We start from the raw sequence: 16,353 nt of genomic DNA, 5'->3' as shown, positions 1-16,353 counted from the left end.
TGAACAGTATTTCGGTTGATTCTACTGGAATTTCATTATGGAACTGCTAACTTTATTCTGTATACAAACAAAATAAAACTTATTGTATATGGGAATATAATCTAAAGATTATATTTTATTTTCTAGATAGTGACATTGGAGATTTATGTTAATAAGATCATTCTTCTAACCATTATTCATCAATAAAACATTGCTAGTGCTGCCTGCCTGCTTCTCCAATGTGTATAATGCCCAGATTTTTCCCTTGGTCTTGCCTTCCCGAATTGATGCAATAAAGGTGGGGTGCCCTGGTACTTCCCACAAAAATCACTGCAGTTTTAGTGCTGTTCCTGCTCAGTCCTGCCTTCTCCTGGACATGGTGTTTACTGGCAACCTTGTCCATTCCAGGACCTCTTCAACTTGAGGTTTCGAGTTTGGCTGAAAGCAAAAGAAAGGTTCCTTTCTGCCTTGCTAACCCTTCTTGTTATTTACCCCAGCTTTTTGCAGATATTTTCAAGATCGCAGAAAGCATGTCTTCAAAGGAAGGCTGAGAAAGTTGGAAGAGTAGTCACAAGTGTGCCCTGTAGCTTGTTCACTATATTTTTTGAGAGCAGATGAGTACAGAAACTCATTGTCCACTCCCTTTTGGGCTGTTTGGTGTACGTGATCTGTTTGTTTGCTTTCAAAGCAGTACTGTATATTCCCTTGTTACCTATTTCTGGTTTTTACTGCTTATCTCTCCTACACTGACAGCCAGACTTACAGACCTTTAACTCTGCCATGCTTTCCACTCGCTAGCAGGATTTGTGCTCTTTACTCCTAACATTTTAAGGAAAATAGATTTTCCCCTCAAAAATGATAAAACACCTCTGAGAACAGGGATATAGAATTCCTTATAGATACATCTGCCTATGGAGATAATTAGATGTTCTACCAGAGGTGTAATGTGCAAGGATTGGTGAGGTTTCCTTTCCTCGTGGTGTCCCTTCCTTCTTGCTTCTTGTGCTTCCTCTGGTATGTGTTCACAGCACATTTTCAAGGTGTGGCTGTGTCCTAGGGATTGTGAATTCATCTAGAAATGCTAAGATGCCATGATCAGAACAGAATTATTTTATACATGGTATATATAAAATGTCCATTTTTTTTTCTACTCAGGTGCCTTCTCCTTAATTCATTCCTTCTGTCTGGACTAGTGCTGGTGTTGACAGTTTGCATTGTAATATTTTGTCTAGGCCTAAGTTGTTCTCAATTTTGCTGAGCAAGAGCCCTTAGGGGGAAGTACAGGGAAAGGAGGATGAGCATTTCCTGTGCATGACAAACTTTCTGTACATTCTAGGCACAAAGAGAAGGGCGTATTTTCTGATGGGATTTGAGTGAGGCTTGAGCAAGATTGGTTCATTAGCTCAAGGATCCAAAATGATGCAGAAACAGCAAATTATCACTGCTGGGGACTAGTCTTGTAGTTTGTACACAGTCTCAACCAAGGTAACTTGTCAATTCATGTCACTTTAGGACAACAAAAGCTCTTCCTTCACTTAACAAAGCCTTCACTTAACAAAGAGAAGCTTAATCAGGAATGTCCTGATGTTGCATCTGTGCATAGCTGATAAGCCCTACAGATAAAAGGTCTGGGTTTTGTTGGGTTCACAAGGAAGCCTGCTGCTGGCCTGATGGGGGAAGTTGGCAAACACATCCTAACTGCTGTGGCTTCTGTCTTCCCCGTGGGGTGGATGCATCTGGTAGGGTTCTTTGCACAACGTGCAGGGATGCACTGAATAACAAGGTTGATCTTGCCATTTAATTACTCCACTGTCAGGTTGGGTTTTGTTTGTTGTAATGTTTGATTTCTGACCTATGTCTGACTTGCATCAGCTCACTAGTTCTGAGTGATACTGTATCTTTGTTCACAGAATAAAAGACCTGTCCTGCCAAAGCTATTTTTCTATAGATGGCTGCCATTATACCACATCTGTAACCATCTTTTCATCCTCATTTCCTTCATCAGATGTGAACAAATAAACTGTCTTTTCCTCCAGTTTTTGCATAACAACTCAAATGAAGTCTGGTTTACCCATTTTAATCTGTGACACTTTAGTAATTTACAGAACATGATTAGCAACTCTGTTAACCGAGTTTTGAATGCTCTGTGAGAGTTTTTGTCAGAAAACTAAAGCAGACATAATGTTAGTGAAGATAGGAGGCTGGCTGTGTTGTTTCTTGGCTACAAGTAATTTTCGTTTGTGAAGATTATCAATGTTAGTTTTAAGTGACAGCAGATACAGTTCCAGTTCTTTTAGGATGTTTATCATATTCCTACCTGTTGATTTTGTTTTTAGAGTGGATGAATTTTCATAATTTGATTTAAATTGTTCATATGTCCCATTACAGCATGTAACATAAGACATAAATAGAAAAAAAAAATCCAGTAGTATGTTGTGATACAGTGGACATGCTTCCTGCATCAGAAGTCAATGGATGATGTTGAGATCTGTTTGTTCAATTGGAAGAGCAGGTATGGTGGCAATATTATGTGTTTAGACTTCTGCATTAATAAAAAAAAGAATAGCAATAAAAGTCTGAAGATTCTTGGGCACTTGATTAGAGCCTAGTCTTGGAAATGTAAGGTGATGTCTGCTACAGACACTCTCAAGGGGATAACAATGTGCGTACTTTCTATGATCATACTCTATGAAAAACTGGTAAAGTGCTTTTCCCTAGATCTTCTTTTGAAATTTATACCTTTCTATAAAGCTTCTTGGAATGTCCTTTCTGAGTGCATCAGGCAAGTTTGGTTACCCATGGCTTTTAAGTTAGACTAGAATTTAAATGTCAAATCATTATAGCTAGGAAATCACTGCTGTGTCAGATGAGCTTCAAAGCTCACATCATGATTTATTAAAAAAATATAAAATCACAAAAAGAAATTTTAAAAACATTGAGAGTCCATGGGTGTCTCAAACACTGTTCTTCAAATTCTGCCACTCATATTGACAAAATTATTTGGGAACCTCTGACACACTGGGCAAATAGTTTGGAATTGAGTCCACACCTAAGTTTTTCATTTCACTAAGATTTCCTTATTTTGTGGTTTGAGTATTGGAATACTGATTTTAAATTTTTTAATTATGGAGAATATTTTCTAAGAAGGTAAATGTTTAAACAGAAATGGCACTGTATATTAATCAGAAATGTCTACTGAGAAATGTCATAGTGTATTAATCTCTTCTGAAATAAACTTGATGTATCTAGACCTAAGGAATTGTTTATTTAAATACTTGTTGGTGCGTGTGTATGCACACACACATATGTACATGCCTCTGGCTTTTCTTTAGCATGTTTTTAAACTTCATTAGGTACTTTCCAAAGATCATTCTTGGGCAATCTAACAGTGCCGTTCCCTACAAGTATCAGTGTACTGTCTGGCTTGAAGACCTACTAAAGGTTCTGCAGTTTTTAATTTGCCTAATGGCTATAAAATTAATATTATTTTGGAAGGGTAGGGGTATTATATTGCAATTCTTACCTGAGAGTGAAACTGTGAAGTTCCTTTTAGGATGTAGACTGTCCCAAGGAGCCTGTGATGTGTTATCAGCAATTTGATTTTGAATGTTGCAGAGGGATAATTCAAAATATAGAAACATGTACTTTTTGTATCTTATCAAGTATTTGTACCAACTGTTTTGTTGCAATGCACCTTAAACACATCAATGTGGTGATTTAATTTCAACATGTGCAAACATTTATTTTTTAAATGGAAACCTCTGTGTTCATTCTCAGCTGTAAATCTTCTCATTTTTTTTCAGATTACTCTTTACATCAGTAGAAATGGACAGCAGCAGTTTCATTCAGTTTGATGTGCCTGAGTACAGCAACACTGTTCTGAGCCAGTTAAACGAGCTCCGCTTGCAAGGAAAGCTATGTGACATAATTGTGCACATTCAGGGTCAGCCCTTTCGAGCCCACAAAGCTGTCTTAGCTGCCAGCTCTCCGTATTTCCGTGACCATTCAGCATTAAGCACCATGAGTGGCTTATCAATATCAGTTATTAAAAATCCCAATGTTTTTGAACAGTTGCTTTCTTTTTGTTACACTGGAAGGATGTCCTTGCAGCTGAAGGACGTTGTCAGTTTTCTCACTGCAGCCAGCTTTCTACAGATGCAGTGTGTCATTGATAAATGCACACAGATACTGGAGAGTATTCACTCAAAGATCAGTGTGGGTGATGTTGACTCTGTCACTGTTGGTGCTGAAGAAAATTCAGAAAATCGCAATGGAGTCAAAGACAACAGCTACTTTGCCAACCCCATTGAGATATCTCCCCCCTATTGCTCTCAGGTGCGACAGGCTGCAGCCGGCAGTGACCTTCGGATGGAAACTGCTTCCGGGAAAACTCTGCGTAGTCGTCTGCAAGAAGAAGGGCATTCAGATCGAGGAAGCAGTGGGAGTGTCTCTGAGTATGAGATTCAGATTGAAGGTGATCATGAGCAAGGAGACCTGATAGTAAGGGAAAGTCAGATTGCAGAGGTGAAAGTTAAAATGGAAAAGTCTGACAGGCCAAGCTGCTCTGATAGCTCTTCCCTGGGTGATGACGGATATCATACTGAAATGGTGGATGGAGAGCAGGTAGTGGCAGTAAATGTTGGTTCCTATGGGTCTGTCTTACAACATGTTTATTCATTTACCCATGCCTCGTCACAGGCTACAGGTGTGTCCGAAGCCTTCGGAAGCCTGAGCAATACAAGCCCTTCAGGGTCAATGCTGAGCTGTTTCCGAGGAGGCCGTGCACGCCAAAAACGGGTATCCACTGGTCACTTGCATAGTGATCTTCAGGGCTTGGTGCAAGGGGCTGACAGTGAACCTACGGTGAGTAACCCCAGATATGAAAATAGTCCACGGGAAAGAAATCCAAGAGGTCACTGGTATCCATACAGTGAGAGGCTAATTTGTATTTACTGTGGGAAGTCTTTCAACCAGAAAGGGAGCCTTGACCGACACATGCGATTGCACATGGGAATAACTCCTTTTGTGTGCAAATTTTGTGGGAAGAAGTATACCCGCAAGGACCAGCTCGAGTATCATATTCGTGGTCACACAGATGACAAACCCTTTCGCTGTGAGATCTGTGGCAAATGTTTTCCTTTCCAGGGTACACTAAACCAGCATTTGCGAAAAAATCACCCTGGGGTAACAGAAGTAAGAAACAGAGTTGAGTCCCCAGACAGAACAGAAGCATTTGTGGATCAGAAGGTAGATAATGATGCTTCAGCTTCTGAAGCTATGGATTCGAGTCTGGAAATTCATGCAATGGCTAACACATCTGATTAAAATATTACCTTCTAAGTGCAACACAAACAAGCACATTACTAATGTATTTTTTGAATCTTATTATTTTAGTAATCTTCAGTGTGAGTATAACAGCCTTTTAATTTTCCTGACTTTTAAGCAATCAGTTTTAAACTGTTTCCAGAGAGGGCTCCATAATTATTATTTGTTTTTGAAGGAGGCTGGGTTGTTTGGGTATTTTTTACTTATGATGGTGCTCAAAATGTAAAAAACTATGCTGGGCAAAGGATAGGAAGAGTCTGCTCTGTGTCCCTACTGGTTGATCTGGCAAGACACAAATTCCAGTGGAGAAAGACACTAGAATAAGATTGGAAGCTCTGCTGGGTACACCAAGAAGCTGTAATCTCCCTTATTTTATTTCCTAAATCCTGTTGCTGGTCATGAGTTACACAGCAGTGGAGAGAGAGAATAGCACAGCTTTGATTCCTTCCATGTGTCATGATGGAATCTCTTTGCTTTTAGAAACTGTTTTTGGCAGTTAGTCTGTTTATATATATAAATTAGCTTTATATATATAAAATACTTTTAGTTTTCCTATTCTGGTTGAGGTGAATGTAAAAGTATGTCAAGGTTTATACCATGTACCACTCTTTCAACTGCTAGGTCTCCTCCCTGCTTAGGATTTAGGATTTCAGACTTTGGAGGGATGGTTTTGGTTTTCAAAGAATATTGCTTGGTTTTCATTTTATTAAACTATTACTTTGTGTGCAAAAGTGAGCAAAGTGAATGACCGTGTTTTAATAGCTTTGCTTTATAACATGCAAACCAAATGCCATGAATCTATTAAATTATGGTTAAATTGTTGAGGGGTTTTGTTAGTTGTCTAGAATGCAAGCTGGACAACCTGTGGTGCTGACATTTTATATATATAGAAATAGATATATATATATATAAAAAAAACACACACACACAAAAAAACACAATACAAAAAAAAAAACATAAAAAAAATTAGCAAACCTAAAAGTAGCATTGTGGTTTTAAATGTGTTTTTACTGGCTTCAGAATCTACCTTCATTTTGTACTGTAGAACCACACCAGGTAATTAAATTTAGCTTCATCACTCTTCATGGTTGATTAAAACCTGAGAGAGATGTTGTAGTTTAAACTACAGTATTTCCAAGCAGTGTTTTAATAGGCCTCTTCACAGAGAACTATTTTCAGGTGCACATCGACTTCCTACTTAAAGCTCCAAGTCATATGTCAGCACTTGGAATTTGTACCTTTTTTTGTATAAAAAACCCACAAATACTCTATGGGAATTTTGAGCAATATGTTTGTTATTTCATGTGTGAATATTACAGAATTGCTATGGCTTCCCTACTATTTTCAGTGGTTGTTTTCTGTATAAAGGAACTACCAACAATTTAAAAAATACTGTAAATCTTTTTGTTTCACCAAATGTGTTTTTTAAATATGGTGCTAACTTCATAATTTAGGTCAGTATAATATATAAAATGTGAAACCTCATGGTAACAGTTAAGCAAAAACAAACAAACAAAAAAAAACAAACACAAAAAAAACCCCAACAAAACCACACAAAATAAAACTAACAACACAACAAGAAACAAACAGAAAAAACCCACATCAAGTAAACAAACTGCAACAACAAAAAAACCAATAGCTTGAGAGACCTCAGAAGCATGAACTGGCAAACACTACTGTGTGAAATTCTACCTGATGAACAGAATTAAATTAATCATATGCTTCTTTAACATACAGATTTCATATATTAATTGGGACTTATGTTTGTTTAGCAAATGTTGAAAATGCATCTGCGAACATGTTGTTAAAGTCCTGAAATTTAGACAATAAAAGGTCATTCCTAAATTACAGGAAAGCAAAAAGGTAGGTTTGCTATCTTGTAAAGCTTTTGGCTCCCATGAAGTTGGGGCATATTTGTGCAGTAGCTTTATTAAATACACTATTTCTTAATATTGAAACAATCTGCAATAAGAATTAATTTCACTAAATACAGATTTACAGTATAAACCCCACCTGCTCCATTGGAGCAGTGTCATTTTAATTGAGTACATAATTTGCCTCTTTGTTCTAAAATTGCCTAAATAAAGAGGCAGAGGGTGGGGAGATGTTTCTGTCCTTGAAGCAACAATAGAGCTTTTGTTTCCAGTAAGGGAAAGTATATGTCTGTGTCTAGGGAAAGTAGGCTACATATTTACCCACTTAAAAACATGTTGGTGTTTCTGATGCTGTTTTTTTCCTAAATGTTTGTTTTAATTAATTAAATGGAAAAAAAAAAAAAGGTGTTTTGATAAATTAAGTTTGAGACATGCAAAATCCAAGAAATGTACAGTTATTTTTAACCCTTCATCTTGGACCTGTGCTGTGGTGCCTTTGGTGTGGCTTTTACATGGAAGTATGAATTGAGGATAGCAGGATATGGGTACTAATTTTATATTTCTTGAATTTCTCTGTGTCACAACCTTAACATTATTTAAATTTAGTTCTTTGTATTTGTAAATGTATTTAAATGGTTTGAGTTTACCAAAGAGTGACTTATCCAAAATTGTCTCTGACAAAAACAAACAAAAAAACAACATCACTTTGATTGTACAGGTTCAGGTTCAAAACATTGTAATGGGACTGTTAAGGGGCAGGAAATTATTTTTTTTTTTCTACAAAATCATGATTCAGCAGTGTGCAAGTTCTGCTTGCTCCTGTTTTTTCCCCTCCCCCTGCCAGCAGTGTCAGTAATGATCAAGCCATAGCGCAGGACTGTGAAGTTCAGCAGTGCTGCAAGGGACGAGCAGCAACCATTGTCCAGCATCACACCTATGCTCACAAGTGTGTGATTCTGGTAGAAAACGAGCTTCAAACCTGGCAACAGCAATTCAGTTGTGCCTTGTCACATAGTGGTATGCCAGGATTAACATTGTCATGAAACATGAAGCATTATGTGGTTGAAGTTCATTTCACAAGTCCACCAGAACAGAGTATGCTGTGTTATTTTAAGCAAATTATGGAAGTACTGTACAGTGTCTTGTGTCTGTACAGTTTTAAGTTAGCACAGAGCTGTTACACATTTCATTTACAATAAATGCAGAAGTCAGTAAAATATGTGAAGAAATATTTGACAGCAAAAGAAGTAATGAAATTATATAGGTTGGTTCATAATTGAGTCTCTTCTTAATCTACCTTTTTAATTACAGACAAATGTGAAAACAGTGACAGTGTCCTTTCCTCTAGATGTTTAACCTATTATGACAAACTGTGAAAATAAAGGATTTTTTACCTTTGCTAATGTTTGTGGTTTTTAAACACTTTAGTTTTCTTAATCAGTTATCTTACATATTATTTCTTTTAAACTTGTAAATACATTTAGAAAATAGTTTTGTAAATACTTACAGTATATTAAAAGCTGAGCTTGGTCAATAAGGCCTCAAGATTGGCTCTGCTTTTTTATAGTGTGAAATCTTTCAATAGCATAAAGGATACTGTCAGTTCACTGTTCAGCAGAATATACTGTAGGCCTAAATTGATAGTTCTTAATGCAGTCTTCCCAAGCATGAATTCATGTTCTATGCTGCAGCCTTTGGTTTACTTTCAGATAAAACAGTGAGGCCTCTTAATATATATATATATATATATATATAATTTGCATTTTTGTATTAGTTTACTGTGATTCTTTTATTGTCATTTTTCTAAACAGGTTTCACATGGAACCATTGAAAGGGACTCAAATATGCAACACCTAATCTATTTTCCAAGGGCATTTTACCCTTGAATGGTGCTTTTTGACTGGTCAGGGTTATTTATTAAATTTTATATTTGAAAGTATTTGGGGAATTATGTAAATTCTTTATATGAATCTGTTTATTTCATGAATTGTAAATTTCTTAATACTCAGTGATTGAATTGGAAGTTTAGTAAAGTCATTCAAAATGTTCAAAGTTTATAATCTGTGTGTATTTTACATATTTTAACAAGTGCCAGAATAGTTGTATTTAATATTGTAGATTTAATACTACTTGCACATCCCTGTGACAGCATTAACTTAAGTTACAAAAGTTTACATTTAAAATAAAAAAAGCTAAACAAACAAGTAAGCCTGGGACACGTGTTCCTGTATTTCTTCAGAGGAGTGAAGCAAAGTGTCACTAACTGAGCAGGTTTTGCTTCCAGTTGATGAAGTGGCTCCTGCTGTGTTGGATCCAAAACCTCCTGTCCCTCCATTCACAGATGCTATGAATTCAGCCTTGGACTTGTGTGCAAGCCCCTGGCTGGCTGATTCGAGGTGGAGCTCTTGCACGATTTTAACAGTGTTTGTTTCTGACTGAAAAATTGTATTTTTAAATAACTTTTATTTGTATGGTTGTTTTTCATGATAAATAATTGAACAGTTTGAATGACTTGACTTGGTGTCATTATCTTGCAATATAAACCGTAAACCTCACAACTCCACACTTCATCACCATGTGAAGTAAATGAAGCTAGCTAAGCTGATGCTGTAACAATTAATAACTTGCCATTAAGGATTATTTTATAGCATGAATTTTAAAATATTTATTCAAATGATATTTTACTCTTGTATTCACTTTGTTTTTAGATTTGTGACATGAATATTTCAGTGCTGCTTTATTTTGTTCTGATGAATTTGTTTCTTGCTTGTAAATTGCTTTTTTTATGGTATAAAGTCAATGGGAATTGCTGTTTGTAAATTAAAATGCTTCTAGAGCGAATCTATGGTGTCAGTGTCTACATTGAGATATTTAATTACTAAGGGGCTTGCATTTTAGATGCTTCTCCTGAAGTGTCATAAAAAGTTGCTGTTTAATCCTCATGTACCAATCAAGAATCTTGAGAGACAAACTACTCCTGAAGTTTGTCTTTTTTGTCAGCATTGCTTGTTTAGTTCTGAACAGATGATTCTTTGAGTTTTGAACTCCAGAACTCTGTCCAGCTCTCAAACAAATCAAAATGCAGTGGCAACCAGTGGGACAGGGAGCCCAGGGCAGGCAAGGGCCGTGGAGATCACTTTGCAGCTCTCTTGTTTTGTGCTCTGCCACATGCAGCATCAGGGCTAATGCTGTTCTTGGCACTGATGGGATAGATCTCTTAGCCCACAAGCTTGAATTTAACACCAGTAGCCAATAACTGCTTGGCTGCCCTCAGGCAGCACAGCCTCAGCTCCTCTCATGGACGGGTCTTCAGGTGCCTTTGGAACAAGCTACTTGGAGGAGCTGGCATTGTGTGCCGGCACTTGTTTGCTGAGACAGCCTTACTCTTCCTGGGACAACTGGAATTTTGTAGAAAGAATTTCTGCTTTATATTAATAAAAACACAGCTGATACTATTAGATTTGGTTAAAATTTAACAACATTGTTTCCAGTTTTTCATTGTGTGTGAGACATATGCAAGCAAAGCAATAAAGCTTTAATAATAAAGCGGAATTAAATTTAAAAGTTTTAAACTCACATGGCAGCAAATGCTGTGTTTATATATTGCTAGTGCGGCTGAAGGATATACTTATCTTGACTGGCTCTGGGGTTTTAGGTTCAGAGGATGGGAGTTTGTGTTGGTTGGTCCCTGTGGGCAGATTCAAGGATGACTGTTTTAGCAAAATATTAGTTCAAATGCCCTGGCATGTAACATCTGAAAACTCAAGTAATGCAGAATGGGGTAAGTAAAACATGACTGTCAGGAGAGGAATAAACGTGATGCTGCTTTTTCCTGGAGAGCAGAGAGACAGAACTTCCTATATCCCTCTCCACACCTTTGCTTTTTTTCGTTTCATTCGGGTTGGTAGAATTGATTCATCTTGTCATGTAGCCCTAGAGGTTAGAGATAAGATGCAGCAAGGTTGTGTCCACAGAACTTAGTGCAGTTAACTTTAGAGCCAAGCTACTCACCACTTCCTTCAGAAAATACTCATTTTAAGTTTCTATCCACAGACCAGTGATACGAGCAGCTTTAGCTGGTTCCTGTGCAGATTTGTGAGCTGGGAAGAGTGGAAGCTGACATGATCCTCAACAAATAGGTTTGTTTGCAGCAGGTATCTGAGCACTGGATGTTGGCACAGACTGTTGCACAACCCTGGGCACCTTGTGGAAATTGCTTAGATATGCAAATATACAGAAGGTGCTGCCCTGCAGCATCAGTCACAGGCACCAATACCTTAGCTTAGGGGGAAGTTTCCTCCTTTACATGGCTAGCTGCTTTTCACTTGGTCTAGTCAAGCAAAAGAAGCTTGCTGGATTTTGTTTGGAGTGCTGTGCCAGTACAGTCTAAGTGAGAAGTTCTAGATACATTTACCCTTGAGAACAGATACTGCTGTTAACTTTTTGGGAGTGGTGGGGGAAGGGAAAGTAGGAACATCTTCCACGTTGAAGTGGTACATGTCTGGTGCTTCTGGAAAGGGGGGTTTCAGTAAGAATGGGATGTTTGGTTTTGCACAATCAGAGCAACACAAATGCATCATGTGTGTGCAATAGCATCTGGATAGTGTGCCTTAAGCACATGTGGTACTGTGAATTGTAGAAGTAACTTAGATTGCTAATGAGATAAACTTTTTTTTTTTTTCATTTACAAATTGTATTATTTTGAAAAGCACAAGATTGTAGCACTAGCAAAACGTAAATATGCCTCTCTGGGTAGCAGTAAACTACTGGTGTTGGCTGCCTGTGCCCAAACATAGTGGAGTTTGGTCAAGGGCGTCAGAGAAAAGCTGTACCTTTATTACTGCCCATACTTCATGTCCACTGTGCAAACTGGCCTTTTTTCTAGTTACACAAGAGCTATTTGTGTAGGAGCTAATAATGCTGAGTGGGCATAAGAGATCTCCCCTTCTGCCAAACATCTTAAGTTCCAACATCAGAAAAAAGGGGTAAAATAATATTACGGAATATCTTCTGTATGATGGAGTATAACAGAAAGCTTACAAAGGTAGTACAGAGCTCTGAAAAATCATCTCTACTGCCTGGTGCGATAAATGGGACTTGTCTTCAAGGAAAATGTTTTTATATAATCTCCCCAGAAGTCTTGTACTGCATTAAATAAAAACCAGATTTAGACAGGAGTGGAGAAGGTAAAAGGGTTTTGGTCAGAGGAGCAAGCTGCAGTGACTCACAGTGGACTTTTTCTGGCATTGAAACAAAGGAGGGTTTTGAAGGGTGATTCTTTGAGGCAGTTTTGCAAGGTTGAGGAAGAGTTTATGAGTATGAGGCACAATCATGGTAAGCAGGTAAAGGGCAGTGACCCTGGCCAGATGTAAGTGAAATGTGATTATAAGAAAATAGATATATTGAAGATTAATAGTAAAGCCCTGAGAAGTGAAGATGCGCCATTGCTTTTGGAAGAGGAAACTTGGGAAAAGAATGAAGGGATGTGACCAACGCAACATAACTAGCAAACAGTCTTTGTAGGTTTAGTGAGTCAAAACTTGTCAAGCTAGTCCAATAAAGCAGAAATGCTGATCTTTCAATCAAATATTCACATTGTGTAAAACACAGTGTTTATAACTTCAAAAGCCTTTCATAATGCATCAAAAGACTTCACAGTATCTGAATAGTCTTAATTAAGATTGGTTTATCTTCTTTTATGGAGAGGAAAAATCTTCAGACACACAGATGAGAAGTTCCACTGTACTCAGATACGAGCTGGCATAGGTCACTTGCCTGCGTAAACTGGCTGGTAGCTTCAAAGAACTCCCTTTTTTTCTGTTCTGTCCACATGAAGATTTGGAAATAAGAAATTGTGGTGGTGTATTAACGATTATTTTAAGATTATAAAAATGTCTCTAGAGTATCCAGGATAATTCTACTATTCATTGCACTTAGCAGTTGTAAATTATTCAGGTGTTTCATTAACTCCCTTTTTTCCCAGCTAACCTTACACTCCATTTTTGCTGCATATGTTTCTTAACTTTATCCAGTTCTATCTACAATACACCACTGACCTTGGGTTGTTCATATTTGTTTAGAGTTGCAATCCATGACAATAATTACAGTGCCATAGTACAGTATGCGTGGTTAAACTTCAACTTATCTGCTTGTTTAGAGTTTGTCCCTAATAACTTGGAAAATACTTTTGGCTATTTCAGCAGAGGTGTCCAGTAAAATAATGCTATTGCATAAACTTAAGCAACGTATTTCCAAAGCACTAATTTGATAAAGCCTGGAAAAGGTTTTCCCTAAATCCGTTTCAAGCAATGCTGAAGACAAACACACACACAAAAAGTTTGGTTATTGAAGCTACTTAATAGTTTATAATTTTAAATAACAAACGGAACTTCTTGATCCAAGATAACACCAAGCCTGAACTGCTTATCAGAACTACTTTCATTTGGCTCATTTTTCTTACTTTTGTATATTATGTAACTTGCTTCCCTAAACCATACCTGTAAATTCAGGAGAATAAATATTATAAGCAGAGACTTATCTTTTGTTTTATGGGTATACACCATTCTAAATTTACTCTAGCTATTGCCTATTGATATTCTTGTACTATAAAGATTTACAGAATCTTGCCTGGCTGCTCTAAATCTTCTTTGTGGGAAATGACCATTTATGTAGCAGTCGGCAGAAGGAAAGATGTGACCATTCACATGCTAAATCTTTTGTGGCGATGGGATAAATACCAGAGGACAGTAGAATTAAAAGGCAACAGTAGAACTTCTGACAGAGGTTCTCTCAAAAGCCTTTAAGAGATGTTTTCTCTCTAAATGCAATAATTCTCAATTTAATTACTGACAATTTCAGTGTCAATTTTTACTTATTTGCCTAGGGCCAGTATATCTTGGATGCATTTTGATGGTTTGCTGTTTATAATGCTATTATTAATGCATTTTATAATAATTTATAATCCCCAGTACCAATACTGGGGGGTGAAGGGATTAAGAGCAGCCCTGGGGAGAAGGACTTGGGGGCACTTGTGGATGAAAAGCTGGACACGAGCTGGCAGTGTGCACTTGTGGCCCAGAAAGCCAACCATGTCCTGGGCTGCATCGAAGAAAGAGTGACCAGCAGGTCACTAGAGGGGCTTCTGCTCCTCTACTCCACTCTCATGAGACCCCACCTGGAGCCTGCTGTCCAGCTCTGGAGTCCTCAGCACAGGGAAGATATGGACCTGTTGGAGAGGGTGCAAAGGAGGCCACAAAAATGATCAGGGGGATGGAACACTCTCCTACGAGGAAAGGCTGAAAGTTGGGGTTGTTCCGCCTGGAGAAGAGAAGGCTCTGGGGAGACATCACTGCAGCCTTTCAGTCCTTAAAGGGGGCCTATAAGAAGGGTGGGGACAGACTTTTTAATAGGGCCTGCAGTGACAGGACGGGGTGATGGTTTCAAACTAAAAGAGGGCAAATTCAGAATAGACAGAAGGAAGACTTTTTTTATGCTGAAGGTGGCGAAACACTGGCACGGGTCTCCCAGCCAGGTGGTAGAAGCTCCATCCCTAGAAACTCTCAAGGTCAGGTTGGACGGGGCTCTGAGCAACCTGATCTGGCTGAAGATGCCCTTGCTGACTGCAGGGGGCTTGGAGGAGATGGCCTTTAAAGGTCCCTTCCAACCCCAGCTATTCTGATTCTATGATACTACAAAAGCTCTGGAATACCTCAACTATTTGTGTCTGTGCTGGCACATCTGAATTCAGCATCAAGTGAAAAACACTTGATCGAATACTTGTTAAAAAGGTGCTATAAAACACCACTCTCAGCAAAGTGAGTGACAGATGACAAAGATTTTGTAAAGAAATTACATTAAGAAGGAAAAAAAAAACAAAAAGGGTTAGGATAAAAACCCCATTTCTGTTCAACTAGTCTGTGTGTATTTGCAGACATGTTCCACATTGTGTAACTTTTCATGATGCAAGGTTCCTGAGGGGAAGGAAGAATAGCCAGTGAACAGAACCTATCAAAGAATTTATTTTCGTTCAGCAATAATTATGCAGGAAAAATGGAGTCTGACCCCATGGATGCTGCATTTAACTTACTATATGAAATAGCATATTATAATTGTATTGTGCATAGATCTAGGAAAACTTTAAATCAAATAATAAATCTATTGCCAGTTGAGCTACAGACAGAAACATTTCATTAAAATTTTGAGAAATTATATGCCTAATGGCATTGTGTAAAGTGACAGTATTTGACTATGCATTTTGCCAACCTTTTCAAGTAACTCAACCCTAAATCTGTGTCCGTGCACCTTGTCTTTCCACTAGAGGGTGCTGGCCAATTTTTAAAAATAATTGTTAACGTAGAGGTATTTCAAGGTGCGGTACATAGCAGAAACCTGAAACAGAAACTAAAAGGTTTCCAGTCTTCGTTTATCATAATTCCCTCAACAGGAACAGCTGCTGAGTAATTCCATTCTTAGCAGGGCAATGTTTATATCCAGCGTTTCTGAGGGTGTCCTGCTGTATTACACCAGTTCTATTTGGATCATAGACATGAGCACTTAAAGCATCAGTTTGGGAAGTCTGACTTAGAATCTCATTAATATTAGGAAAAGAACTAGCTTTCAGATTTAGTTAGTTAGTTAGTTAGTTTGTTTTCTGAATCCTTGTAGAAATGTCAGTAGCTACAGATGTATTTTTTTTTTAAGATGATTGTAGCCCATGAACTGCTGTTTTAATGTCCTGGCACAGTGAGACAGGACAGAGTGGAAAACATTTTGCCAGAGAATTCTGTACCCTTGCTTTAGCGGAAGCTGAGCTTTAAGTTTTAGAGGAAAGTGTATGTAGCTCAGCAGTACCGATAGGATACACTCCAGCAAGTGAAGAACAGGTTGTGGGTATGAAATGACTGGATACATATGCAATAATTTCAATTCTTCAGCCATTCAGAAGGTGCAAAATGAAATCCATTTCCATATAGTGAATTTGGCTTTGAGGAGTACATTGGAGTTGTGAGCACCAGCATTCACAAGCAGAACCCAAAAGTTTGATTATTTTTCTAGTTTATTCTCAAAATTAGTTATTTCTACCTTGGAAAAAAAAGGTTTATACATGTTTAATTGTACGTAGTTGGGTGGAAATGTTCTCAGGTACCTCCAGGCCCACAGAGCCCGGGTGAACGGC

The 16,353-nt window shown here is 37.9% G+C and overlaps 1 protein-coding gene across 1 annotated transcript; it reads left to right on the top strand.

Moving 5' to 3' along the window:
- The first annotated feature begins 2,450 nt into the window (after nucleotides 1–2,450).
- On the top strand, nucleotides 2,451–5,485 carry ZBTB34 (zinc finger and BTB domain containing 34). The gene is made up of 2 exons (XM_009998809.1): nucleotides 2,451–2,491; nucleotides 3,783–5,485. Exons 1-2 carry the CDS (start codon nucleotides 2,451–2,453, stop codon nucleotides 5,302–5,304), a joined length of 1,563 nt encoding a protein of 520 aa, XP_009997111.1. The 3' UTR covers nucleotides 5,305–5,485.
- Nucleotides 5,486–16,353: the final 10,868 nt, after the last annotated feature.

This window comes from Chaetura pelagica, unplaced genomic scaffold (assembly GCF_000747805.2).
Source record: "Chaetura pelagica isolate M959 unplaced genomic scaffold, ChaPel_1.0 scaffold405, whole genome shotgun sequence".
NCBI classification, from domain to species: Eukaryota; Metazoa; Chordata; class Aves; order Apodiformes; family Apodidae; genus Chaetura; species Chaetura pelagica.
This window is presented reverse-complemented; position numbering and strand designations above follow the sequence as displayed.